This window comes from Eleginops maclovinus, chromosome 16 (genome assembly GCF_036324505.1).
Source record: "Eleginops maclovinus isolate JMC-PN-2008 ecotype Puerto Natales chromosome 16, JC_Emac_rtc_rv5, whole genome shotgun sequence".
NCBI classification, from domain to species: Eukaryota; Metazoa; Chordata; class Actinopteri; order Perciformes; family Eleginopidae; genus Eleginops; species Eleginops maclovinus.
Genome location: NC_086364.1, coordinates 20,169,597 through 20,195,827, shown reverse-complemented (window position 1 = coordinate 20,195,827; position 26,231 = coordinate 20,169,597). Strand labels below are relative to the sequence as shown.

The 26,231-nt window shown below is 39.2% G+C and overlaps 1 protein-coding gene and 1 long non-coding RNA gene across 3 annotated transcripts; one reads left to right on the top strand and one right to left on the bottom strand.

The window, feature by feature from the left end:
- Positions 1-730: 730 nt before the first annotated feature.
- card11 (caspase recruitment domain family, member 11) lies at positions 731-24,855 on the top strand. The gene is given in 26 exon segments (XM_063903206.1): positions 731-969; positions 9,565-9,764; positions 10,649-10,786; positions 11,618-11,794; positions 13,144-13,292; positions 13,449-13,628; positions 13,752-13,898; positions 14,312-14,437; positions 14,964-15,158; positions 15,246-15,392; positions 15,735-15,798; positions 15,886-16,079; positions 16,483-16,589; positions 16,702-16,742; positions 16,833-16,944; positions 17,073-17,274; positions 17,541-17,667; positions 17,745-17,988; positions 18,833-18,917; positions 19,012-19,107; positions 19,493-19,528; positions 19,530-19,611; positions 20,287-20,469; positions 21,537-21,658; positions 22,591-22,706; positions 24,040-24,855. Coding segments are annotated over 25 exon segments (3,465 nt in total). The 5' UTR covers positions 731-969; positions 9,565-9,574; the 3' UTR covers positions 24,245-24,855.
- LOC134877677 (uncharacterized) lies at positions 13,444-17,478 on the bottom strand. Of its 2 annotated transcripts, XR_010167603.1 has the most exons (4): positions 17,018-17,478; positions 16,767-16,936; positions 14,315-14,407; positions 13,444-13,568 (listed from the first exon to the last, which is right to left on the bottom strand). It is a non-coding gene; the product is annotated as an uncharacterized LOC134877677 (long non-coding RNA). The 2 variants fall into 2 exon arrangements; XR_010167604.1 differs by lacking the exon at positions 16,767-16,936.
- Positions 24,856-26,231: the final 1,376 nt, after the last annotated feature.

Below are 26,231 nucleotides of genomic sequence, written 5' to 3'. Positions count from 1 at the left end.
CTTTGACAGAGGTCCCACTTTCTTATATTAGGCTATTTTACGGCTACTTTCAGTAGTAGTCTTACATTTGTCTTCAACAGTTTAGTATAAAGTTAAACCCAATCGTTTAAAACAGTTTGCAGAAACACAGACTATAATATTGCACTTTACTATGTCCATTGTTGATACCTTAAACTCCTACATTTAAGATGTAAGCTAATATTTGACAGATTATCTTCTTCTTAACTAATCCCCGTGCTTTATTAATAAATGATTAAGGGGCCAAAAGTATTCATTACGCAAAATGGCACATTTGGTATTGCAATTTCCTATTTTGCAGCACTTCAATACAACTATCTATTACATTTAAAAAGCATGCATTGTAAATTATTCGTGCAGTCATGAAATCAAACTACTTAAAAATAATATAGTAAAGATATTCAGAAAACTTTACCCGAGTTATTGTCATACTAGCAAATCTACTTGGCAAATACCTGATTCTGACATAAGAAAGACGACCTTAAATGCTTAGAACAAAGCGACTGGATGAACATTGTTTTTATCGATTGTCACGGCCACCGTACCTGATGACAGACAAGGTCTCACACACTCTCTCACCTCCCTGCTGTCAGTGCATTGTTTCATTTCTCTCTCCCTCCCTCTCTCCCTCTCTCTCTCTCAGTCTTCTCTCTCTCTCCCACCCTCTCGCCCTCTCTTTCTCTCTCTCAGTCTTCTCTCTCTCTCTCTCTCTCTCTCTCTCTCTCTCTCTCTCTCTCTCTCTCTCTCTCTCTCTCTCTCTCTCTCTCTCTCTCTCTCTCTCTGTGTCAGGGCTATAGCTCTCACACACTCACTTTTCACTCTCAAAGTCTCATCTCTTTTCGGATAAATGGAGACAACCTGAGCCTTCTGGATTAACCAACCGGTTTCAAATCAACAGCCAAACTACCACACCTTGCGCCATAGTTGCTCAACTTCCCCGCTGCATCTCAGGTAGGTGAAAATAAACTCATTATATCGCATTTGTCTACGCATGCAAGAGTCGACCCGATAAGAAATTAGGAAATATGTTTTGTAAAATGGCCAAATCGGGTTTTGAAGTGTGACAGTTTGAATGGAAAAAGAAGCAGGGGAGTGAAATTACACCTCGTATCACAGCATGTCATGTGTGTGTCACTTACAATATCCTGTTAGTATTGTGAGTTTCATGTTAACTTGCAAGTACTAGTGGAAAAAGTATTCAGATCCTCTCCTTAACTAAAAAACAATGTTATAAATGAAACGCTCCAATTCAAGTCAAAGATCTACATTCAGAATCTTTCTGAAGTAATATCAGCAACACATACTTAAGTAAAAGTGCTCGTTCTGCAGAAGAATGGCCTCAATATGTGATATATTAATATAAATATGACATTATTAGTTTGTTATTATTGTTGCATCAAGTGGTATTTTACTGTTGTAGTTCTGTTACACAAACGTTTAAGATTGTGGACTTTCTTTCTCAATTTGTATAGGATATTTTAACCTATTTGTGCACCTCAAACAGTTAATATTAAGAGATGCATTATGTTTAAAGTTGATCACATGTTTTTAATACAACAATCTTAATCTGAAAGCAAAAAAACAAATCCAGATGAGTAAGATTCATTATGTGCTTTTTAAATGTGGTGGAGTACCAGTATAAAGTAGCCTGTAATGGAAAAACTGACGCAAATTTGACTTTAAGACATGCAGAACTTGATGTATGAAGTTTCTTCCCACCATTTACTCCCAGTTTGTTCAATATAAATTGCTCGAATTGATACTCGGATGCAAAATAAATCCACTGTGTAAATCTCTTTGGCACAGACACTCTGTTTGCATGAGCGCAGATTATTTAGCAGATTATGTTTTTGCAGGTTGCCTTCGATGATATCTTCATGGCATGTAATTGAAGAAGTTATTATATTTGGCAACACAATAGTTGAACTTCCTTCATCGTTGAGTCATTATCCGTCATCATCCAACATATTTGGGATTCCAGCAGCAGGTGCAGGAGACAATGGGATCCACAGAGAGGGGGAATCAGGATGTGATTTAATTATTAGTATTGCTTTGATTTTTAAATGCACTTGCTGAAATATGTTTTCACCTAATATGAGTCATGAGCAAATATGTGCTTCCTTAAAGAATTATGCAGCAGAAAGACAATATTTTCCAATCAGACTTTCAACCAGTTCAAGGTTTATTGTCATATACGGATGCTACGGTGTAGATATGGCAAAGAAAATCTTCAATCTTCTTCCAACGATGCAACATACGGTATAGGACATAAACCAATAAAGGAAATAAAACAATAAAATAAAACAGTGTGCGTTAACTTGTCCAGATCAAACATCTTTTTATTACGTTTCAAAAATGCATAGCCAGGGTTTGCCATTAAGCAAAGGAAAGCAACATATATACATCTACAAATGAGACAATGGTTCGTTCTGATTATCTGCACAAAGAGAAAAGAAACAAACAACGAAAATGCATGTAACACATATGCATATAGATAGATGCAACGTACACACACACACTGTATACACACACATTTAAATATGCTGCAGATAAGCTGTACCGATAACAGATTGTTTTACAGAGTCTTGAATGCATTAAAAAAAGCCCCAGGGTTCCTCCAATTTCCTGTTTGAGTATAGAAGTAAATATCTGATCTCTTCAACTTTCGTGCAGGACATTACGTCCGTCAACAACTGTGAATGAGTGGGCGGGAACTTGTTAAATCTCATATGATTCTAATAGGATCATATCATTCGTTTAATGCAACTTTTAAAGGATTCCTTAGTGGAATATAAATTACATTAAAAGTAGGATCTACCATTTGTTCCTGTGTGATATTAAAGTAAGCTGATATGTCAGTCATACAATTTCCTATAAGAAACATAGATCAGTTTAATATTAGCCTCCTTTTATGTGATTTGCTTCCTGCTTGGCTGCTAAAAAGGAATGCCCTTTTGATATATGATGTAAAATGACTGGTTGATAATATGTTCAATCAATTGTAGGATTATGCATGAAAAAAACTGCTTCCTTTGCAACATAAATATGAACTTTTCAAACATTATTACACAGAAGAAAAACTCAATAAAGATGTATTACTCATTGCCTTTTGACGTTAAAGCAACTACTGCTATGATGTTGATTAGGTAAGGTAAGGGACGTTTATCAGCACTTTTCAGCACAAGGCAATTCAAAGTGCTTTACAAAAATCCAGAGATTAAAATAGTTGCATTTAAAAACTGAAGAAAAAGCAAAGAGAATAACTCAAACATAAAGCAAGTTCATATATAAAATACACAGATAGAAGTTACAGTGTTGGATATGAATAGTTAAATTAAAAGCAGCAGCAAAAAGAAATGTTTTCAGCCTGGATTTGAAAGTCGTAAGAGTAGCAGCGGACCGGCGGGTTTCTGGGAGTTTGTTCCAGATATTTGGAGCAAAAATAACTGAACGCTGCTTCTCCATATTTAGCGCTGACAGAAAGCTGACCCGTCCCAGAAGACCTGAGCATTCTGGATGGTTCATAATGTAGCAGGAGATCACAAATGTATTTTGACCCTAAACGATTCATTGCTTTATAAACCTGCAGCAATATTTAAGGTGAATTATGGAGTTAAAAGTAGAACAGAATGAACATACTGAATATATGTAAAGTCCCTTTCAGTGTTTCATATATTCCAATATACCATTTAGTGATACAATAGTGTTGAATTGTAAGTAAAAGTTTACCTTAAGCACAAATGTCAACTGAAAACATGTAGCCTTCTTTAAGTAGGCTAACACACGAAATAGAAATGAGTTAATAAGGCCGAAAATGCTCCCTAAGATGATACAATTCAGGATATAAAAGCAAATAAATGCCCTTACTGGAATATAAAACCCTCATAACTACTATTTTTTCTCCATGCAAATTTAGTGAAGACTGTGTTTATTGTGTAAATTATACAGCTGCATATTTCAGCCTTGATAAGAGCCCGATCTGTCCTTCCTCTCTCTGCATGGACAGAGCCCACATATCACATTTCTATAAGCTTCTGCTGCACAATGGAGCCTTTATGATGGTCCGTACACCTGAACCAATCACATCTGCTCCCACTCCAACTTTCAACCTTCAATTCATTCATTCACACAAACAGTTTAAAACACAACCTTAAGATGTAATGGAAAGGACATGGGACACCCTGACAAACTGTCCCTGTCACTAAAATAGAAAGTATTTACAATATATATTACCAACACCTAAAATTAGAAAGAGTTAATGTATTATACAGAAACATTAGAGCTAAAAATATATTTTGTCTCCAAACCTCTTTATGTTTCTCATACTGCCTGTGCTGCAGCACCTCTTTTCACCCTCTGTCTGAAACCAGAGCCCAGTCTGCTCTGATTGGTTAGCTGGCTGGCTCTGTTGTGATTGGTCAACCACTTGAGAGCCCCTTAGCCTATCTCGTACAATGTGTTGGAGCGCGTTACATAGTGATGTCACTGTTTCAGAAGTAAACAAAGGAGTCCAATGGAGGCGTTTCAGGTGGTGGTGGGGTGGACGGGGGGGGGACGGTGGACGGGGGGCCTAAATCCGATATTTACAACCCTGACAGACATGATCATTGATGCGCTGCAGAACATAGCACAACAGTTTAACTGGATTGCACTTTAATTGTTAAGTGATTTACTTTCTGGATGTGTCAGTGACCTATTGACCTCTTTTTAGTTTGTGTGTGCAGAACATAGTTGTGGTGGGCTGAGTTTCTAATTAATCTGGGACACAAGAAGTGGTCAGACAAGTCCACACAAGTTTAGTATTACAAAAGATAACAAAGAGAATACTCTACTGAAATGTGTTTCATAACTCCACAAACAAATCTGTGTTCACTCATTAAGTGTAAAGCAAGACATTTAGACAAGCTGCAGGAAAAACATTCAGCATTAAGAGAAACAATTTAAATGTCTACTAAACCCTGAGCAGAAAGGACTGCTTGTTCATTCAACATTTAAGTCTACTCTACCTTTGAAAACATCTTTTTGAGAAGGGTCTGATTAATTGTTTCATAAAAGGTGTAAAGGGCAAATGAAATGAAGAACGGGAAGTGAAAAACAATAATGAAATAAGTAACATGCAGGGACTGTGGAGTCTCTCTTTGTTGGAAAAAACTAGATAAATGAAGCTGCTAAATTTATAAATTCATCCTATTTATAACTACCATTAAGTGTTCCTTCTTCTTCTACAGCAGTATATACATTCTTATATAAATGTGCATTTGAATATATATCACAAAACCTCATTTCCCCTTGTCATTTAAGTAGTTGTATTTATTGATATTCTCTTTTATTCTGAGCAAAGTTCCTCTGTTAATGAACTAAGTCAATCATTTAATAGTAAAAAAAACAGGAAGTAGATTAACATATAAACATTGCAATAAATATGAATTGACTGATGTTCACAGTAATAGTGTAAAGGAGAAAAACGGATATACAGTTTTAATACTGCGTGGTTGTTTCCTTTATTTCTAACACCTTGCTCGATGCATCAGCTCTGCACGTCGGTATGTGGCCGTGTCTGATTTTGTTTAGTCTGCAGTCGCCCAAAAGAAAGAGGAAAATAAAATGTTCAATGCGCGGACATGCACTGTAAAATTAACAACTCCCCGACCACAAAACTATAAAGAAAAGTGGCCGAGTGCGAGGACTAAAGCAGAATAGAGGAAGAGAGATTGTACTCGCATCTGGTTTGAAAAGGAGGAAGCAAGGATGAGCTTTCTCGGTAATGAAGTCAAAAATAAGAGAAGAGAGAAGAGGAAACATGCATGTGGTTACTGAAGGGGTCTCTCTGTGTGTCTGTGTGTGTGTGTGTGTGTGTGTGTGTGTGTGTGTGTGTGTGTGTGTGTGTGTGTGTGTGTGTGTGTGTGTGTGTGTGTGTGTGTGTGTGTGTGTGTGTTGTGTGTGTGTGTTTGTGTGTGTGCATGCACTGTGAACTTCTGCAGGCTGTGTGTTGGTGTGAGTGCTTGCGGTTTTCATCATCTGCTGTGAGTGTGGCAGGAGTTTAACACACTGTAGACAGAAACAATATAGCTTCAAGTGTCGAGAGGTGAGATATTTCTGTCTGCGTTTGAAAAGCAGCGTGTCCTTGATGTCTGACAGTCTGAATGTCGAAAAATTCAAAAAACGTTTCATCAAATATGGAGAAAAGTCATGAAGTGAGCTGAATTTATCTGGAGACTTTGTGAGAGTTTAACCATGTGTCTCTGCACAGATTCAAAGGCTTTATTGTGTAGCTTCAGCACTGCAAATCTAACAGAGGCCCTGTTATGCTTTTGTGGGGTTTTCCCTTTCCTGTAGTGTGTTATAGGTTTGCGTGCATGTAAATGGTCTGCAAAGGCTAAAATCCCTGTGTTCCCCACACAGTTCCCCCCGCCTCCGTTCTCCATTGGACTCCTTTGTGTACCTCCAGAACATACAGACATCACTATGTAACACTTGTGCTTCTATTGGTTAGCGCTCCAACATATTGTTCGTGATAGGCTAAGGGGCGGGACATCTTAAAGCAGTTGAGCAATCACAACAGAGCCGGCCAGCTAACCAATCAGAGCAGACTGACACAGGCATTATGAGAAAAATAAAGAGCTTTTTGAACATTAAGGTATGGAGACTGTAGAGACACTAAATACATTTCTTTAAAAAAAAAAGTACAGCTTTTAAAATAGTTGTTATAATCGCTTAATATTTCCTCTTTATGTCTCAGACTCATCCAGCCATGCAACATAAATATACATAAGCATAAAAAATAATTAAAAAATAGTGAATTTAGCAAGTGAAAGCAAACCATACATAATGTTACTTAAATACTATACAATATAATACTTATTGTGATATTAAACATGGAAGAGATGGGAACGGATGCTATAAACAAATGAAGGTGAAGAGTTTAACAGTCTTGTGTGTGAGTCTGAACATTTGAACCTTTCCACATGAGCGGTGCCGGCGACGGTTGCATGCAAAAGTGTATTTCATTGTGTTTGTTTACATAATTCATGGCATTGATTTGCATACCTGTAGGCTGCAAGTCACAAAGCGGGATTGTAGGATAACGTCAGTGAGACCAGGCTGCATGCAAATCCTGGAGATGCACTGGCGGTGTGTGTGTGTTTGTGTGTGTGTGGGTGTGTTATGTGTGAATGATATGATAACAGAGAGGAAATCAAGTGGGAGTGGGAGGATGATAAATATAGAAATACATAAAAAGGAGAGGTAAATGGAAAGACGTCTGTTGGTTAAAGTTTATGTTGTTTATAAGAAAAGTGGGGAGTGTGTGGAACCAAAATGTGCAGAGCGTTACGCTGTGTGTGTGTGTGTGTGTGTGTGTGTGTGTGTGTGTGTGTGTGTGTGTGTGTGTGTGTGTGTGTGTGTGTGTGTGTGTGTGTGTGTGTGTGTGTGTGTGTGTGTGTGTGTGTGTGTGTGTGTGTGTTGCCATGCTTTATAGAGCCTCACATGTTTCTGTTGCTGATAGTCGTTTCTAGGTGCCATATCATAAGAGGCATCTTGGTTCTATTTAATGCTATCTCTACGGAAGCCAATTTCTGACAGTTCAAGAGAAAGATGTGTTTTGAACTTGTGGTGAAAAAAAGTTCCAGTAAGACTTTAAGTAAACCTTTATAATTACTTATAAAATACGACTTAGTATGAGCAAATAGTGACTTACCTTTGTCGGAATGATAACTTGAATTACTTATTAAATGAAAATAATTACTTGGTGTTAAAAGAAATGACTTCAGTGCTTTTGAAAATATTGACTCAGTATTGCAAAATAATGATTTTTAAATAACTTACTTTTGTTCAAAATAAGGACTCTTTTTTGTTCAAAATAAGGACTCACTTTTGTTAAAAGAAAGGACTCACTTTTGTTCAAAATAAGGACCTGGTATTGAAAAATATTAACTTATGAATCTAAAAAATGATAACAGGTTTTGTGTGAAAAGAAAATCTCACTTATTTTAAGGAAATAATGACTTTTGAAAATTCAAAATAACAAATTAGTGTTGCAATCAAATGGAAACATACATTTAAAAAAATGTATTTTCACATTATTTTGAGGAGGTTTCTCATTCTAAGTACTTAAAGGATTTATTTTCCATCTCAAGGCTGTTATGAATCACTTACAAATGTTTACGCATGTCTTGTGCTTCACCTCTTGTTGTTGAAGGAGCGACCAAGCAACGTTCTAGACTCAGCTGCTGCACACAAAACCTGCCGTGAAATGTCACTTTGGTCTGGTTCCTGTAGTGTAACATGCGCACTCTTTCAGTCAAACAGAGGCATGGCTAAAACAGACAGTATAACAGATCTTTACCCCTCAGACCATTTTTCTCCCTTTCAATAATAAAACAATATCAACAATACATGATGCAGATGAGACCAAATGCACTTTACGCCTAAGGGTGACGCTTTTTAAAAACCTTTATTTAACCAGAGGTGGAAGAAGTACCCAGACATTGTACTTGAGTAAAAGTAGAAGTACTCAGATCTTGTACTTGAGTAAAAGTAGAAGTACCAGAGTGTAGGAATACTCTGTTACTGTAAAAGTCCTGCATTCAAAATGCTCCTCCAGTAAAAGTAGAAAAGTGTTAGCATCATAATAAAGTTCCAAAAGTAAAAGTAGTCATTGTTTGATTGGTCCATTTCAGAATAATATCTCTGATATGTTTTATAATTACTGATCTTTAAAGTGTTCTCAGAGCTGGTAAAGGTGCAGCTAGTTCTAATGGCTTTGTATACTGCAGGGTAGCTGCTGGATTTACTGCAGGTGAACTAAAGTCTGATTTGAGAGTTGATTATATTTAACATCATTAATCCAAATCTGCCTAGCAACTAAAGGGATTAAATAAATGTAGTGGAGTAAAAGTACTCAATTTACCTCTGAATTATAGTGGAGTAGAAGCACACAGTAGCATAACATTGAAATACTCAATTAAAGTACAATTAATTCAAAATTGTGCTTAAGTGCAGTTTGAGTAAGTGTACTTCCCACCTCTGTATTTAACCAAGAGAAGTCTGTCAATAGGTGTATAACATTTCATGGCAATCCATCCGACAGTTTGAAAGATATTTCCCACAATAACTTTAAACCAACAATGCTAAAAACATACAGTAATAAGACATAAATGATCTACATCAAAATGCAAATAAGTGTATAATAAAAAGTCCCTTTGGAGCAGATGTAAAATCCTACGAATACTTCAACATGTTTTTAGTTGGGAGCCTGATTTCCCATGAAGAGAATGAGCCCTTGTAGCTCAAAATAGAGATCATGACAGACTGTTTCAGGGCCGATGTTGATTTATTGTTGTCTCCTTTAGTCTGGCAGACATGTAACCACATATGACATACGATTTGTTTGTGGTTCCTGCAAAAACTACATCTTTGTTTCTGCTTCTTCACTTTCACCATTTTGTGCCAAAAAGATACAGATCAGAAAACAACCGTGACAAATTCTCCAGCAACACTTACCATGAATATGCATGAGTGTAATTCAGCATTTTTACTACTTTTCAGGGTGTGAGAGATGGAGAACGGGACACGCAACGATGTGGAGGCGATGTGGGAGAAGGTGGATTGTAAACGGTACGATTTGTGTCGCACCATCTCCCCGGCGAAGCTGACCCCGTACCTCCGGCAGTGCAAGGTCCTGGACGAGCAGGACGAGGACGAGATCCTCCACTCCATGCTGCTGGTCTCCAAAGCAAACCGCACAAGTAGGTAGAGGCGTGTGTGTGTGTGTGTGTGTGTGTGTGTGTGTGTGTGAAATCATTGTGATTGTATGTTGTCCCGTTATTTCCCTGTTTGTGTTTCCACGTGTCTATCTACTACTACTGAGCCTAATATCTTTGTACTCATTTCTGACTCTATGATGGAAGGCCTTTTATGGTTGCGATGATTCAGCATTTTTATTACATTTTCCAGTCACTTTAGTCCAAATATACAGATATTAAAGCAAAACAAGTCATAACCCACACACTGGCATGAGTCCTCTCCTGATCATCTTCCCATATGTCAAGGCGTGCATTCATCATATTTTACACTTAGGATAAAACCAGGTCAGCAGCTCCTCTTAAAGCCTCTGGTGTTTCTTCTTTCACATTGTTTACAGATGCGATTGAATTGCCAGCAAGGTCCACAAGTGATCATATTTGCTTCAGGATTAAATGGCATTGCTAGACTAAGCAATACAAATAAAATGCTATATTTGCAGGTAACCTTTTGACGTTCTTCGTGGCTCAAAAATGGACATTTATCGGAAATTTGGTCTCGTTTTTAGACGGATCATCTGCAGATTAACACCAAACCGAGGCTGGATGACTCGGAGAAAATGAAATGTTGAGATATGTTAATCAAATACCTCGATATCGATATGGCAAGAATATTTGCCATATTCCATACCTGTGTAATCATTCACTCAATTTGGAAACCATACGAGATAAATATTTGTTATTTTCCTTCCTTTATTGTCGGGATAGCTGGGAGGGAGAATTTGTTTGGGAGTAAAATACCTGCATTCTACTGATTGAGCTTTTTCTACCTTATTTATTATCATGTTGTGTTTCATGCAATAGCTTTCTCCTTTCTCTTATCCTATCAGGCCGTCTGCTCGACATCCTCCACACTAAAGGAGACAGGGGCTACGTGGCCTTTCTGGAAAGTCTTGAGTTTTACTACCCTGAAATGTACAAGCTGGTCACAGGGAAGGATCCCACACGGCGCTTCTCCACCATCGTAGGTGAGAATCACACCTCTGGGTTTCCCAATGTTACGCAATGAGGAACAATGCAATAAAATCCAACCCACAAACTGTTTCATAAATCTGGTTCTGCTGGTTTTGAGTAGAACTTGATATTAATCCAAATCAGTTGTCAGCAGGGTTGGAAGGTCTAATCTGAGGATCCAAATATAAAAGTAATGTATCTTTCGGATCAGCACAATATCAAAGGCAATGCAAATAAACACGAGTAAATAAATATCAGTTTTTTACTTAACAATGTAACCCTAGAGCAAAAGAAACCAAGACATTTCATATAAAATAATGTAGTAAAAGTAATAGTTTACAAATGCTGTTTAAGCTTAAAACATTAATCAAAAGCACAGACTTTATTTTGGTTTAATAAATCAGGTGTCCAGCTCCTGCTTTAAATAAGAAATGTATTTAAAATAAAGAATATAAATATAAACCATAAAGAAAATTCATTCAGTATGTCAATCTATATCGTTATTTGAAATGGTACTAGTACTCTCTCGCTTCTTTATAAATGTAACAGTAATCTGATTACTTATTTTGTTGGAACAAGTCGTAGCAGTTTCACACATTTATTTATGAATTGATTAACTTTAAAGGCCCATGTTTGTACTACTGTTAAATGTTTTTAGATGTACTTTGTCTGTGTTGTTTTTAGAATGATCTACAGACGTGTAGTGGTAAATAACCTGAACCTAATCTCGTTACATGTACTCTATTACTCCCAAAGGTTACACTGGATGATGTAAAATATGTGTATACTATAGTGTGACGTCTCTTTCTATACTCCTCTTCTTTTCGCCTGTCCCCTCGCTGCAGTCGAGGAGGGTCAGGAGGGTCTGACCCAGTTCCTGATGGAAGAAGTGATGAAGCTGCAGCAGCAGTCCAAGGTGAAGACCCTGCAGCAGGCTGAGCTCAGCAGGAAGAACTGCACCCTTGAGGACGAGCAGAAGAAGCTTCGGCTGACCAATCAGGAGCTCCAGGCCGTCCAACTGAGTAAAAAATACATGTTATTTTATTTTAAATACGCTCCAATCATGCAGTGGAACATCGCTGCGATCTGTACAGCCGTGCTAGTCAGTGGAAATACCGCAATAGTGTTTCAGATAGTTGAGCATTAAATCCTAACCACAGTGAAACTGCTCCCTCACCACATTGCTTTTTTCTTTTATCCTGCTAAGTGCACGGCAATTGGGTTTTGCAAGGCTAAATCGTCAATAACATTGTCTACAATCGCCTGTTCAGTAAACTACAACTCTGTGGTTTTGGTGTGTAACCATGTCCTGTGTTGTTGGAACATGTTTTTAAAAAATGCTGAAATTATTTGGAAGTTTTGTTCTTGCCAAAATTAACCTCTGATAGTATTTTGTGGTCAGGGTGCATTTGCAAAATCTAAGACACTGATTATCCAAAGTTGTCAGGCAGGATATATCGGTTCAAAAATGTCTATTTTGCGTTTCAAAGGTATCCAGATTACCACTACTGTTCGGATTTCATTACTGCCTTTGTCACTTTCCCTATGAAGTCAAAGTGCCCGGTCATTACATCAGTCTGTATATTTGGAGCTATTCCAATTGTTGAGCTTGTCATGACAAAATCATTTCACACTGTTACTAAGAACTACCACCACATGATATTTTTTTTCCCTTTAACGTCTTTGTTGGGGATGCGTCAGGAGGCATTGGCATTTACACAAAAAAAAGATATGTGGTCAAGTGACTCACACATCGCCTCTGCAAGTGGTTTGAGTTATGGGGACACAGAGCCTCTTGGTGGTCGTTTAAACTTTGGGACTGTCCCTCGTGATCTGATCGGACAAGAAGCATTGCCATAGGAGTTAGTAGCCTTCTGTTATATGCGCTTATATTGCCTTTCTGGGGTCAAACACCTCCTGTCAACAGTTATTTTCTTACTGTTTAATAATTGACTAAAGGCTCTAAAACCACAGAGGTCAACATGAGCTAGCTGAAACTACTAACACTTGTGAAACAGCTATAGCATAAAGAGCCTTGTAAAGCGAATAAATCAAGCCTAAGAGGATTAGCTTTCTGCATTTGTGTTAATTTACAGAAGCTAGTTTGTGGATTTAAAATGACTCTGTTGTTGATTTAACTAACAGGAGGCTAAATCTGTTAGCAATTTGTCAGATTGCTAGTTTAAGCTAGATGGAGGGAAGGCTAAGTGGTTGGTTAATAGTTTTGGGATGGTGGGAACACACTACTGCCATGAAAAGTGACACTTTAATCCGCCTAAGAACTAACTTGTACAATAATTGCTAAATCTGACAGTTGGTCGCCACCTGATAATCCTGAACACACACTCATGACTAAACCTTTCTTCTCCAGGGAACAATAAGTTGAGAGAGGAAAGAAACAACTACAGTGACGAGCTGCTGAGAGTGAAGGATGAAAACTACAAACTTGCCATGAGGTACGCCACGCTGAGCGAGGAGAAGAACATGGCAGTGATGAGGAGCCGCGACCTGCAGCTAGAGGTACTGATGGACGTGCGAACGCATGAAAACATTGTCATTGCATTATGTGCTTGCAAACTTATGTGCACAATAATGAATTAGCAAATAGACCGTAAGAAATGTGGGGAGTTTGAGGACATTAAGAAAACGTATTCTGCATCCTTACTGTGTTGATAGGTCGATCAGCTGAAGCACAGGCTAAACAAGGTGGAGGAAGAGTGTAAGATGGAGAGGAGGCAGAGTCTCAAGCTGAAGAATGACATTGAGAACCGACCGAAAAGAGAGCAGATCTTTGAGCTGGAGAGAGAAAACGAAATGCTCAAGATCAAACTACAGGAGCTGCAGTCCATCATACAGGTACGGCCTGGCAGTCATGCACACACAAACACACACAATTGTAACGTTAGGCAAAGTAATGCAACGGACCCCACATTAATGCAGTGTTACTGACAGTTTGTGTGTGTGTTTCTCAATACACAGCCTGTCCCGCTCCCTGCATCAGACAAGGCCATCCTTGACATTTTGGAGCATGACAGACAGGAAGCACTGGAAGACAGACAGGATCTGGTCAACCGCCTCTACAACCTGCACGAAGAAGTGAGACAGGCAGAGGAACTACGAGATAAGGTAACACACACACAAACCAGCAGTCTACATTTACAAGTTTAACTCGATTGTGAAGGAACGTTATGTTTCTTTATACTTCTGCTTCACTACATTTCACAAGGTGGTTATTTTTAGCAATCCATTTTATACATTTTCGATTCTTTCATTTTGAGTTTACAAGTTGGTATCTTTTTTGGAGTGTGAATCAGTATGGGGAACAAACACAGGTTAAAACAGACCCTTGAAACACAAACCCATGACCAGAGAGAGCCTGACACTCATGAGGCCATCTGTGAAAAACACCCTGTGCAAAACAAAAAAACCCCATATCATCCGTTTCTCTTTGTAACCTGATCTTTCCTCTTTCTCTTGGTTCTCTCTTCCTGTAACAGTCTAATAATGGCCCTACTTGTGATGTGTGTTTGTGTGTGTAGTACCTGGAGGAGAAGGAGGATCTGGAGCTGAAGTCGTCCACGCTGCAGAAGGACTGTGAGATGTATCGCAACCGTATGGACACCATCACCGTGCAGCTGGAGGAGGTGGAGAAGGAGAGGGACCAGGTGAAAACACACGCATGCCTTTTTGGGGGTTTCTCTTTTTCTTTATATCCGGCCAGCTAACCAATCAGAGCAGACTCTGGTTTCAGACAGAGGGTGAAAAGAGGTGCTGCAGCACAGGCAGTATGAGAAACATAAAGAGCTTTTTGAACATTAAAGCATGGAGACAGTAGAGGAACAAAATACAAATATCAACCTGAACAGTGTAATAAATAAATTGATATATGCTAATTAAATCTGATCCTCCTCAGTCAGCCACACAGAACCTGCCACTGTTTGTGTTTGTATATCAATGAAATCTGTGTGACATGTATACCAGATCGTTTGCTGCTACAGTTCCTTGTTCTAAGGTTATCTGTGGGTGATTGAACATCTGTCTACGTGACATGTTCGCTTTGTCCCCAGAGTACTTGCACTTATATCTTGATCGCTTTCTTCATTGCTTCAGATTTCATCACACCATTGAAAGATTTTGATATTGAATTACTGCTGTTGTTGTTTTAACTTCCACTCCCCTCTGCTGCTGCAGGCGTTTCGAGCCAGAGACGAGGCCCAGCACCATTTCTCCCAGTGTCTCATCGACAAGGACAAATATCGCAAACAGATCAGAGAGCTGGAGGAGAGGAGTGACGAACTCCAGATCGAGATCGTACGCAAAGAAGCCCGGCTGGTCACTCTGGAGTGTCGCCTACGACGCCTGGCCAAGGACATCGTTTTGGACCAGGTGAGCCACAGTGGAAAATATAAATGCATCACTGGAGCTTGCAATATTTTGTCAATATTTGAATCCATTTCCTTTTTTTTTTGGCAGAGTCTACCGAGGGACATGCCTCCGACCATTATTCCTCAGGTGGGGGATTTTAAACCCAGCCAATCAGAGTGGTCGAGCGATGAATCTCATGAAGAAAAGTTGTCATTGGAAGAGCCTCGCCTCAAGCGCAGACCCAACCTCAAAGCAGTCAGTCCCTACTGACTACTCACACTTATTTTCTACTGGACATTATAGCACTTCAGACACATCTGTAAAAATGTTCTTACTGACCATTATAACACACATTTAGCTACTGAGTCTTTTAGTTTCTTACTGTTACAAATGTTTATAGTAGATATTTACTTTATTATGATATAAAACAAAGAAAATCTCCACCTGCCATTAACACATATAAGCGATACGTTTTCTGCTGATTAACTCATCAATAAGTTTCCTAATCGTCACAGCTCTACTGATATGTAGTTAGAATTGGTCCAAGTAAAGTAAACATTTTTTAACATTACCTTTCATGTTTTCTTTATATTTTAGAACAGAGTCAAGTCTCCAGTCTGTGTTCCCAAAGAACCCAACTATGAGGCCTCTCAGTCTGCAGGTAACACATGTTCATCAAGTTACCTCCTAAATGTTTTTACTCCTCCATCACAGCGACAGTTCATCCTAATTTCTCTCCAACTCTCAGCGCTATCATGCAACGGAGATTTCTTGGACATCCAGACGCAAAATTCTAACGCCCGCAGCGTGTCCCTCCCTCCCTCCCCCGGTATCATGATGTCCCCCTTCTATCCTCCCTTCTCAGCCACCCCCCTCTGCTCCTCCCCGTCCCCCACCTGTCTCAGCTCAAGTATGATGGACCAGTCCAACAGACCAACCATGGTGAGCTTTATAGACATCGCTAAAGTTCAGAGTTAAAGAGGCCCTATTGTGCCTTTTTGGGTTTTCCAAAGTATGTTATACAGGTTATTGTGCATGTAGGCTAAGGGGAGGGACATCTGTAAGCAGTTGACCAATCACAACAGAGCAGGAGAGCTAACCAATCAGAGCAGACTGGGCTCTGGTTTCAGACAGAGGGTGAAAAGAGGAGCTGCAGCACAGGCAGTATGAGAAAAATAAAGAGCTTTTTGAACATTAAAGCATGGAGACATGTCCCAGGAGAGACACTACATACTGATATGAACCTGAAAATGAACAGAGTATGTCCTCTTTAATAGAACTTTCTCAAATTCTAATACGTAGTCCGTTTGTCTTTTGGGATTTTTCTGCTTTGTTAAATCTCCAGCAGCGTTACCGTAACGCTAGCATCCAGTCCACGCTGCCTGAGCCTCCTGAGAAAGCATCCCTTTATCGCCGAGAGAGGGAGAAAGAAAACGACTTCCACCCCCGCAGGTAGTCACAGGATTATACAGTCAGCTAATCTATGCTGTTTAATAAATATAGATGCTCTAATTTCATCCTTTTTTATTAATCTGTACTGACTGAATGTCTTGTTCTCTTTTAGCCTCTCCGACTTTGATAGTGACAATATGGAAATGGAGTTTGGTAAAGCATACTTTTACACATTACCCAATATCAAACTCAGGACGTTTCTGGAGTGACAGTTTTTAATTCATCTCTCTGTCACTTCCTTAGAGGACGAAGCACCGTCTGTCCACTCGTCTTCCTCGTCCCATCAGTCAGAAGGGATGGACTTGTACGACCAGGAGCAGGTCAACAACATCTTCAGGAAACTCTCTCTGGAGCGGTACAGTGCACACACTCATACATTTAGACATGTATAACAAGAATAACTGCAAGTCAAGATTACTCATTAACACCTTCTTTTTCTTGTGCTGCTTCTTTGTGTTTTCGTTCTTCTTGTTCTTCTTTCAGGCCGTTTCGTCCATCTCTGTCCTCCTTCTCGAGGATCAGTGCCTCCCTGAAGCCGGTACAGGAGTTATCTCTGCCTGGCGACAACCTGCTGAAGGACATCACTCTTGTCGGCGGAAACGACAGCGGGATTTTTATCTCACATGTCCAGTCGGGCTCCATTGCTGAGAAGGCGGGGCTCCGGGAGGGCCACCACATCCTGATGGTATGTAGTTACACCCTGTGTGGTTCACTCCCAATTCACACAGGGCTGTTATCGGGGTAAGACGAGTTAAGATGTATTGAGTAACATTTAAAACAACTGGTTGTACAAATGGAAAAGCACCACTGAGGATATAGACTTTCGACAAAGGTCACAAAAGTGTAAAAATCATAATTAAAAGTGTATAATTGGGGACTAATTAGCCAAAATCAGACAAAAACACAAATGCTTCAATCTGACATTTATCTTTCTTGTGTTGTGCTGATCAGCTTGAGGGATACATACGTGAGGAGAACCAAAGCATTTCATTGGACACCAGCACTCAGGAAGAAGCCCATTGGACGCTGCAACACTGCTCCGGACCCGTCAAGCTGCACTATCGAGCCAACTTCGACTGTAAGTGTTGTCTTTATCAGACTTGTGTGTGTAGTTTTCAATATACTGTGATTTAAGTTGAAATGTATGCGTTCTAGCCTATCGTCGGCTTCAGAGTAACCTGGCGGAGGGCCCCATGGTTTCCGGCGACTCCTTCTACATTCGGGTCAACCTCAACATCTCAGGCCAGGCCGACAGCTGCTCTCTGAGCGTGCACTGTGACGAGGTGGTGCACGTGCTGGACACCCGGCACCAGGGCCGCTGCGAGTGGCTGTGCTCTCGTGTCGACCCGTACAACGGCCAAGACCTGGCCGAACGGGGCACCGTACCCAGCAACTCGCGGTATGGAGAAGTTCTTTCAAGTTCTCTTAAAGTCAAGTTAAGATTCTCCTAAATCTAAGAGACATTAGGTTTTTTCAAACTGGATCCTATGTTTTTAGGTTCAGTTATTTATCGGGGCGCTATTGAACTTTTTACAATGTAATCGCTTCAATATCAATTCACAAAAAGTGCTTGATTTTGCCTCTTAAAATCTCTTATTGTCGTGTCATTTTGGAAAGGCCCTTAAGAGAAAAAGGTTTTCGTGTAATCGTGTGTTACTAGGTCTTGCTCAAGAAGTAGTTCTGCTTTTAAATCACTCATTGCATCCACATTGTGAAAGTGAGGTGGAATACTGAGTAGGGTTAAGTCGATTGCAATAATTGAATATAAACAAGATATGAAAATGATATTCCTCCGTGCGAGATACAAAAACAGAAAGGTCAGATCAAGTGCAAATGAAATAAAAACGAATACACTTTTTACTTTTATGCCAGCGTTTAAAACCAAGAGTTAGAGTTAGATAAAAACCCTGTGTTTCATATTTAAGCACATGAAACAAACCAGCATGGTGTCAAAGACCATTGAAATGATTAAAGTAAGTGAGTTACAGACATCCGTTCTGCTCAAATACAGGATCCTGAGCATGATGCAAACGCTCTGTAACAGATGAGCAACCATGCAAAGTTTAAGGGGCTTTAAGGGTCTACACCTGCTTTCAGAATGTAAAGTTTCACTGAGTTACACACACACACACACACACACACACACACACACACACACACACACACACACACACACACACACACACACACACACACACACACACCATTGTGGGTTTGAGACTCTTATGTGTGTCTGAATGTAGGGCCCAGCAGCTGCTCCTGGTAAAGATTCAGAAGTTGTTGTGTCGAGGGGGAAAGGAAGAGAATGAATCCCAGCGCAACAGTAAGGTAAGAAAAAATGAACTTTTATTTAGGTAAAATAAATATACACATACAGTTTATTTTTATATGGCATTAATATCTGAAATGTGTTCATTTGTAGATCAATTTACAGCCAGAAGAAACGACCCCGTCTTCTGATCCTAAAGCCACTCCACGCGTTTCTAGAGCCAGCATCTTCCTCACACAGATACTACAGGTACTGAAGTGCAGATATGACCTCCTGTTGTATCTGAAAGCTTATATAAGAGATTTCAAAGGTCTTTTATTTTGAAATAAGAATGTGGTGATTTGTCCTGCTACCACCCTGAAGTGGAATGAGTCTTTGATTATGGACAGATTTATTTATTCTTATCTAACAACAGAGGGCTGATAGCTCATTAAGAGATTTCAGAGGTCTTTTATTTTGAAATAATAGCTCATATAAGAATTTCAAAGGTCTTTTATTTTGAAAATCTGATTACATCAGAATGTCCTGATATTCTTTGCGTGGCTCTTTGGGGGTCAAATGTCATGTGATGAACAATGCATAATCTCACTGCTATGTTCTATAATACTTGTGTCTGTCTGTTTTTGATTTGCAGTTTGTGAGCAGGGTGGATATCAAGTACAAGCGGATGACACAGCAGTGAGCGAGTGAGGATCATCAACTCAGGCAGCACGACGGTACCCAGACAAGGTTATGAAGCAGTCAGACTAGAAGGTGAGTACAAACTGAAGCAGGAGGAACGCAATTCAGCACGAGAGACGAAAAAAACATATATTTTTTGGGATATACATACAGTACATTGACTCACTTTTGGAGCCTACCCCCAAGTGGCCCTTAAGGACACTGCAGGTGTTGTAACTTCAATGTTGCTTTCATGTTTCACACGGGGAAATTGGCTTGGTTGAAATGTATACATTTAAATAACCTACCGCAAAGACTTCATGGCTACCTTTTCTCTCCATTAAGTCCTTTATCTGTCATGATATTGGTAAGAAACAATGTCGGTTTAAATACAGAGGTTGCAGCAACAGTTTTTGACCACAAACACACACACAGTCGTCACTTTTCTGAAGATAAGTTATCGTGTTTCTGTTACATTTGTATGGGTACTGAAAAGTTGTGTTAATGAGCAAACAGTCGTACAATAACTAAATGGACTGTGTTCAGATGGAAACTTTTTTATCTGACCTTTTTATTCATCAGTTATATTAGTGTGTCAATTACCAAATCAACAAAGCAGCACCTCAGTGATTTAAAGCATTGGCTAAGCCTCTAAACCTAGTGTGTGTGTGTGTGTGTGTGTGTGTGTGTGTGTGTGTGTGTGTGTGTGTGTGTGTGTGTGTGTGTGTGTGTGTGTGTGTGTGTGTGTGTGTGTGTGTGTTTTAACAGACGCTGGTGAGCCGGAGAGCGAGCTGAGCCGGGGTTTGAACCTGATCCCGTACAGCCCCGTCACCCCCCAGCGGACCCAGAGGAGACGACCGGTCCTGTTCACTCCCACCGCTCTGGCACAAACCATCATCCAGAAAATACTCAACAGTGGGGGAGCCATGGACTATAATATCTGCAAACCAGGTCAGTGTATGATGGGAATAACAGGCACATTTACTGTAAAACATGTCATCCTAATGTCCTCATAAGGAATATTTCCGTCTGGTTGGTGTATTCCCAATGTGTCCAGCTATTGTGACTCAAAGAGGGAGGGGATATTGGATAAGAAGATTAGAAAAGGGAGGAGAAGGAAGCTATTATTAGAACTGGGTCTATTTGTTGGGTATTGTACTGAAGTGAAACCAGAGAGACAAAGATGGCCGGGTTGATAATGAGGACGATGCTAATGATGACACACAGGGGTTTATATCTTCATTTAGACACAGAAACACTTGAGCCCTAAAAAACATCTGTTTCGAGGACAGTGAGGTCGGACTAAATGCTGGGTCACAGTCTAACATCTGGCAAGACAATGGACTGTCATGTCTTAGTTTGATGGAGATTCCCTCAAAACCTCAGCGGTTTCAGTTCCTTCTGTATTAAATAGGTTGTGAGTATTATTACAAATGTGACAGTTTCTGATTCAGAAAAAGAAAAAGGTACTTACAACTTGTTTTGTTTCCATACTATTATATTACTTTCTTGTCACATCTCAAGGACAAAAAAAAAAACCCAAAGTGCGACTCAGCAAAAGCTGCAAAAAAAGTCTTAACGCACAAAAGTAGAAAAGATACACAAATCTAGTTTCTCTCCCACACACTCCCACCCCCCCCATGCCTGAAACGCCTCCATTGGACTCCTTTGTTTACTTCCTGAACATAGTGACATCACTATGAAACACTCACGGTTCTATTGGCTAGCGCTCCAACACATTGTTCATGGTAGTCTAAGGGGTGGGACCTCTCTAAGCGGTTGACCAATCAAAACAGATACGGCCAGTTAACCAATCAGGGCAGACTGGGCTCTGGTCTCAGACAGAGGGTGAAAAGAGGTGCTGCAGCACAGGCAGTATGAGAAACATAAAGAGCTTTCTGTACATTAGAGCATGGAGACAGTAGAGGCAAAAAAACTAAGAATATGACCCTGAAAATGATAAGTCCTCTTTAAGTATAAGAAGGAACACTCAAAACCGTGACATTTCTTTTGTTTAGACACCCTGTCCAAAGAAGAGTTTCATATGAAACAGAACGTGGAGCCCTTTATTCACTACAAAGAGAAACAAGCCACGTTTGACTGCATCACCCGAGAAAACATAGAGGCTGTCGCATCCAAGGTAGGCTGTTATTGACAAAAGTGTGTGTGACTGTGTGTGTGTGTGTGTGTGTGTGTGTGTGTGTGTGTGTGTGTGTGTGTGTGTGTGTGTGTGTGTGTGTGTGTGTGTGTGTGTGTGAAGACTGTATATAGCATATAAAAGCACAAGGCCCCATGTCCTACTATTGTACAAAGTAAGTTAAGCCAAAAATATTGAAGGTATGGGAGCTGCCATCATGAGGTGTTGACTTCATACGAGCCAAACATTTGCTTTGCAAGAAGACAGCTTTTTAGCGTTAACAAGCTAGCTGCTACTTTAGCTGTTAGGACAAAAAGAAACGGCAACTCACCGTGATGTGTCTTTAAAGACATGTACAGTAAAATTGACAAATGTTCTGACTTTCCTTCAAGTTCCTAAAATCATTGATGCTAAGCTAATCTAATCTTCTGGTGGCTTTTCTTCAGAAAGATCTTAATGGTTATTTGAGCCTTTGTTGTTTATCTATAGCAAAACATCTGAGGTATTGCCTTTTAGTTTTTTCAGTTTTCATGTCAACTATTGAAATGTTTTGTTTGTTATTTTTTGTCATAGATCCATTCCTTAGTGTAACTATTGTTCCCCTTTTGTGACAGGACAATGAAACAGAAACTTGCTTTTACACGCCTACTTTAAAAGAGCACAAAATCCTAAAAATAACTTTTACAAAAGCCTCTATAGCCTGTTTTACAATGACCAATTAAAGAAAAGATTTGAAATAAACTGTCAATGGGGACTTAATTGTTGTCTGTAATAATCAAATATAAGTTATAATACCGCTCATTTCTTTTTAAATCTGATTGAGCAGGCATGGTGTGGTGTCGCGTGTTTATCTATGTTTTCGATCATGCCACACATGTTTCGTTACACAATACAGTTCTTAGTTTTATCCGTAAAACTCATTTTTCTCTTGCCAGGGGAAACACTGCCTACTGGAGGCGGAGCTGAGCTGCGTCAAAGACCTCCTGCGGAGAGAAATCTACCCGATCATCATCTACGTCAAGATCTGTGATAAAAATGTCAAAAAGTTACGGTAAGCCCGACAAACGTGTCTTTTTCACATATTTACCCACAAGTCCAAACCACAACCCTTTTTCCAGATGCCATTACGTCACTTCTCTTGTGACACTTTACACCCAGGGAGGAGAAAGGCCTTTTTTTTTTAAAGCTCTTAAACAAAGAAATTATATTAATACTGCAAAACCAGCAGGGAAATAGTGTACTTTGTAGTACAGTCAGAGGGAAATGTTGTTCTTTTTACTCCACTAAATACTTTGATTTTAAACACAAATCTTGATCAATCATCACAACTCATCTTCTGATCATGCTCAGAAGATGAGTTGTAATAAGTAAAGACCCTCACTGGTCAGTCAGGTTGCCAATAACTTACTTAGTTTTTTATTTGCATGATCTGCTTAAAGGCATCATATATTAATATGCATGATAAAGTAAAAAAGTTTGTGAACTGCCTCGTGACAAAGCAAGAGAACCAATGGAGTCATGGAAAACATATTTTCTACAAATTATAATCTTTTGTTAAATCAAATCAAAGTTTATTTCAGAGCCCAACATCGCATGTTTGTCCCAGTGGGCTTTACAGATTAACAAACATGGATGACAGTTAAAAATATAGTTCAAATTACAAGGAGATTATAACAAATGTGATAGAAGGTGAAATAAAAATAAAACAAGATAAAAAACAGTAAAAACAATCAAATAAACACCATAAAATGTAGCAGGACAAACATAGGGAAATCTAAAACCAGCTCTAATTATACAGGCTGTATTAAAAAGGAAAGTCTTCAACAAGCTCTTGACACCGTCTGCCTCCCTTAAAAAAAAAGGGAAAGTTGGCTCCAGAGCAAAGGGAGCTCGGTAAGAAAGCTCTGACTCCAGATCTGGTTTTCCGGACTGTGGGAATTACTAGAAGCGTAATGCTAAATAAGGGATTCAAAGATATTTTAGGTATGATGGTGCCTTCCCATTTAGTGCTTTGTAGGTTAAAAAGGAGTTTTAAATCTGATTCTGGACGTCACTGGGAGCCTGTGTAGAGCTGCTATAATGACTCTGATATATTGTCCTTTTTCCTTGAGGACTTTATTTATCATCTGAAAGAAGAAATTCTGCAAGAGACTGCTTTTACTTTGAATATTTTCCCTATAATTTGCTGACGATACTTTCAATTTCAGATGCAGGACTTGTATCCGAATGTTTTTACACTGTGATATACAAAATCACTTTTTCTTTAGTAAAGTACTTAGTATACAAACCAGTGTCGTACAGGATTTCAACAGAGATCATGTGTTCCAAACATTACCAGCACTCACACCGCAGCGCTGCTTCCTTCCTGTTTCCTGTCCACACAGAAAGTTGCCTCTACGCGTGGAGTCGGAGGACGGCTTTGTGAAGTCGTGTCGGGCCAAACTGAAGGAGCTGGAGGGCATCCCCTGTCTGTACGGCAGCGTGGAGCCCGAGGCCTGGGCGGGACCGGACGACCTGATCAGGGTCATCAAGGAACGGATCCAGGAGGAGCAGAAGAAGACCGTGTGGGTGGAGCAGGACCTGCTGTAAACACTCCGAAACCCACACATTCACACACACACACACACACACACACACAGATACACAACAACTGTCTGTACACGACAAGACATGTGTAGCTGAGCCCTATGGAAGCCCGTCAGAGACTGTATTCAAATTATGATTTCAAACCTGAAAATCTAAAATGAAGTCACTTTTTTTATTGGATTTAATATTTTTTTAATGTAATTTGAAAATAAGTTTTGAAAAAAACTGTTTTTTTTCCATTTTTGTTTCAAAACGCACCTGAGAAAACCCAAATGACTATGTGAAAATGAAAATGCAAATTGGATCTTCATTTTCCTAGTTAACCATTATGTTGAAACTTAAAAAACCTTTTTAGAATTTATATATTTATTTATGTAATCACATTTTCCTTTTCAAGTTTCTATTATAGTTTGAATAACTTCCCCTATGAGTTTCTATATAAAACCATCAAAAACTCCCTTGTACATCATGCTTTTATACATACATATTTATGCTCGGAAACGCACGTGGACACTCAAACTGCAGGAGACTTAAAGTAAATGCATTATATATTTTGTAAATGTGTGTTTTTACCTTGATTTAGAAAATAATAAACAAATGGAAAACATTACAAAGCATTATTGTTTTAATTTAATGTAGAGAATTTAAAAGGGAAGTGTTTAAAGTGCACACGTGTGCGTATTCTAGTACCCCCAATGTGTGAAGGTTTCCACCATTTTACCCAAAACATATCAACCTTAATTTTTATCATAGGGTTTAACATCAACTATGCAGGGCAGTTCCATGTTACATAAAATCAGGAAATCACTTTGATTTGAATCAATTTAAATATTCCATTGATTTAAAAAAAAAAATAATGTTATTTAGGCAAGAAACAACAAGTTTACATCTCATACTTTATCTATTACATCTTTTTTATTGGCAATGACGGAGCCAAACCGTATGTTTTAATGCGTTTCCACAAAGACCAAAACTGTTGCTTATTTCTTAAGACCCATTCTCCTATGCATATCCTTAAATGTATGATGATTGGGGTGTCGTTGGTAAGATACAAGTATCTTGAACCCTAAAGATTTTTAAAGCATATTGAGATTGGGAGAAATGCTAGCCACTCAGGACTTTTTTGAAAATGCTTTCTTTCGAAGCATAATCTTGATTTCAACTGGCCTGTGTGTGTTTGGGATATTTTGTTTTTAAAGAACTCTACGTCTTCACTTCTAGTTTCTTGGACTGCTGATTTTACAAAGTGTTTTTCACTAAAAAGCATCAATCGAAACATGGCTCCCATTCATTTTTTTCCTTTAAATCGTAATCATTTCGCCAAATCCTGTAATTTGCAGAAAAAAGCCGGGCAAAGCATATTTTCCACCCCATGGCTTCATGGTATGGTGATCTTTGAGTTATTAATTCTTTCTCCTTTTCAACAACACCAGAGGTTTGAGTTAATGTTTACCAAATAAGTTCTGATTTTGGTTTCTCTGACCAAAACACATGCACCAATGCTTATCTGATCATCCAAAGGCCCTCTAAGCAAGTCTTCAGACTTGTGCTCTTTTTGGACACAACTGGCATTAATGACTTTGGAGCACACGTATGGAAATGTCAGGTTTAAGTCACATGGAAGTTAAAGTTAATGTTAACTGATGGTGCCTCTTTACTTTGGTGAAAATGATCTTGATGGACATTCACTATCCTCTGTTTTTTCTGATTTTTCTCACTGTTTCTTGTGTGTTTTGTGTCTGGGGTTGTGATTTGTGCGTGGGTACGTGATGTGGTGTGTGTAGAGTGGTGTTGTATGTCTTCAGTGTTCTAATAATTGATGCCAGGGTTGAGTTTATTCAAATCAAGGCTGTTTATGCTATTGATCAGTTATTATCAGTGTTTGTCTGCCTGGTGCAGGTTGATTTTGTTGTGGTCTCCTTTTGGGGTGTTTTGGTCTTGGCCTTGTGTGTAGTTTGGATGTTGATGTTTGAGGTATGTGGACCAGGTT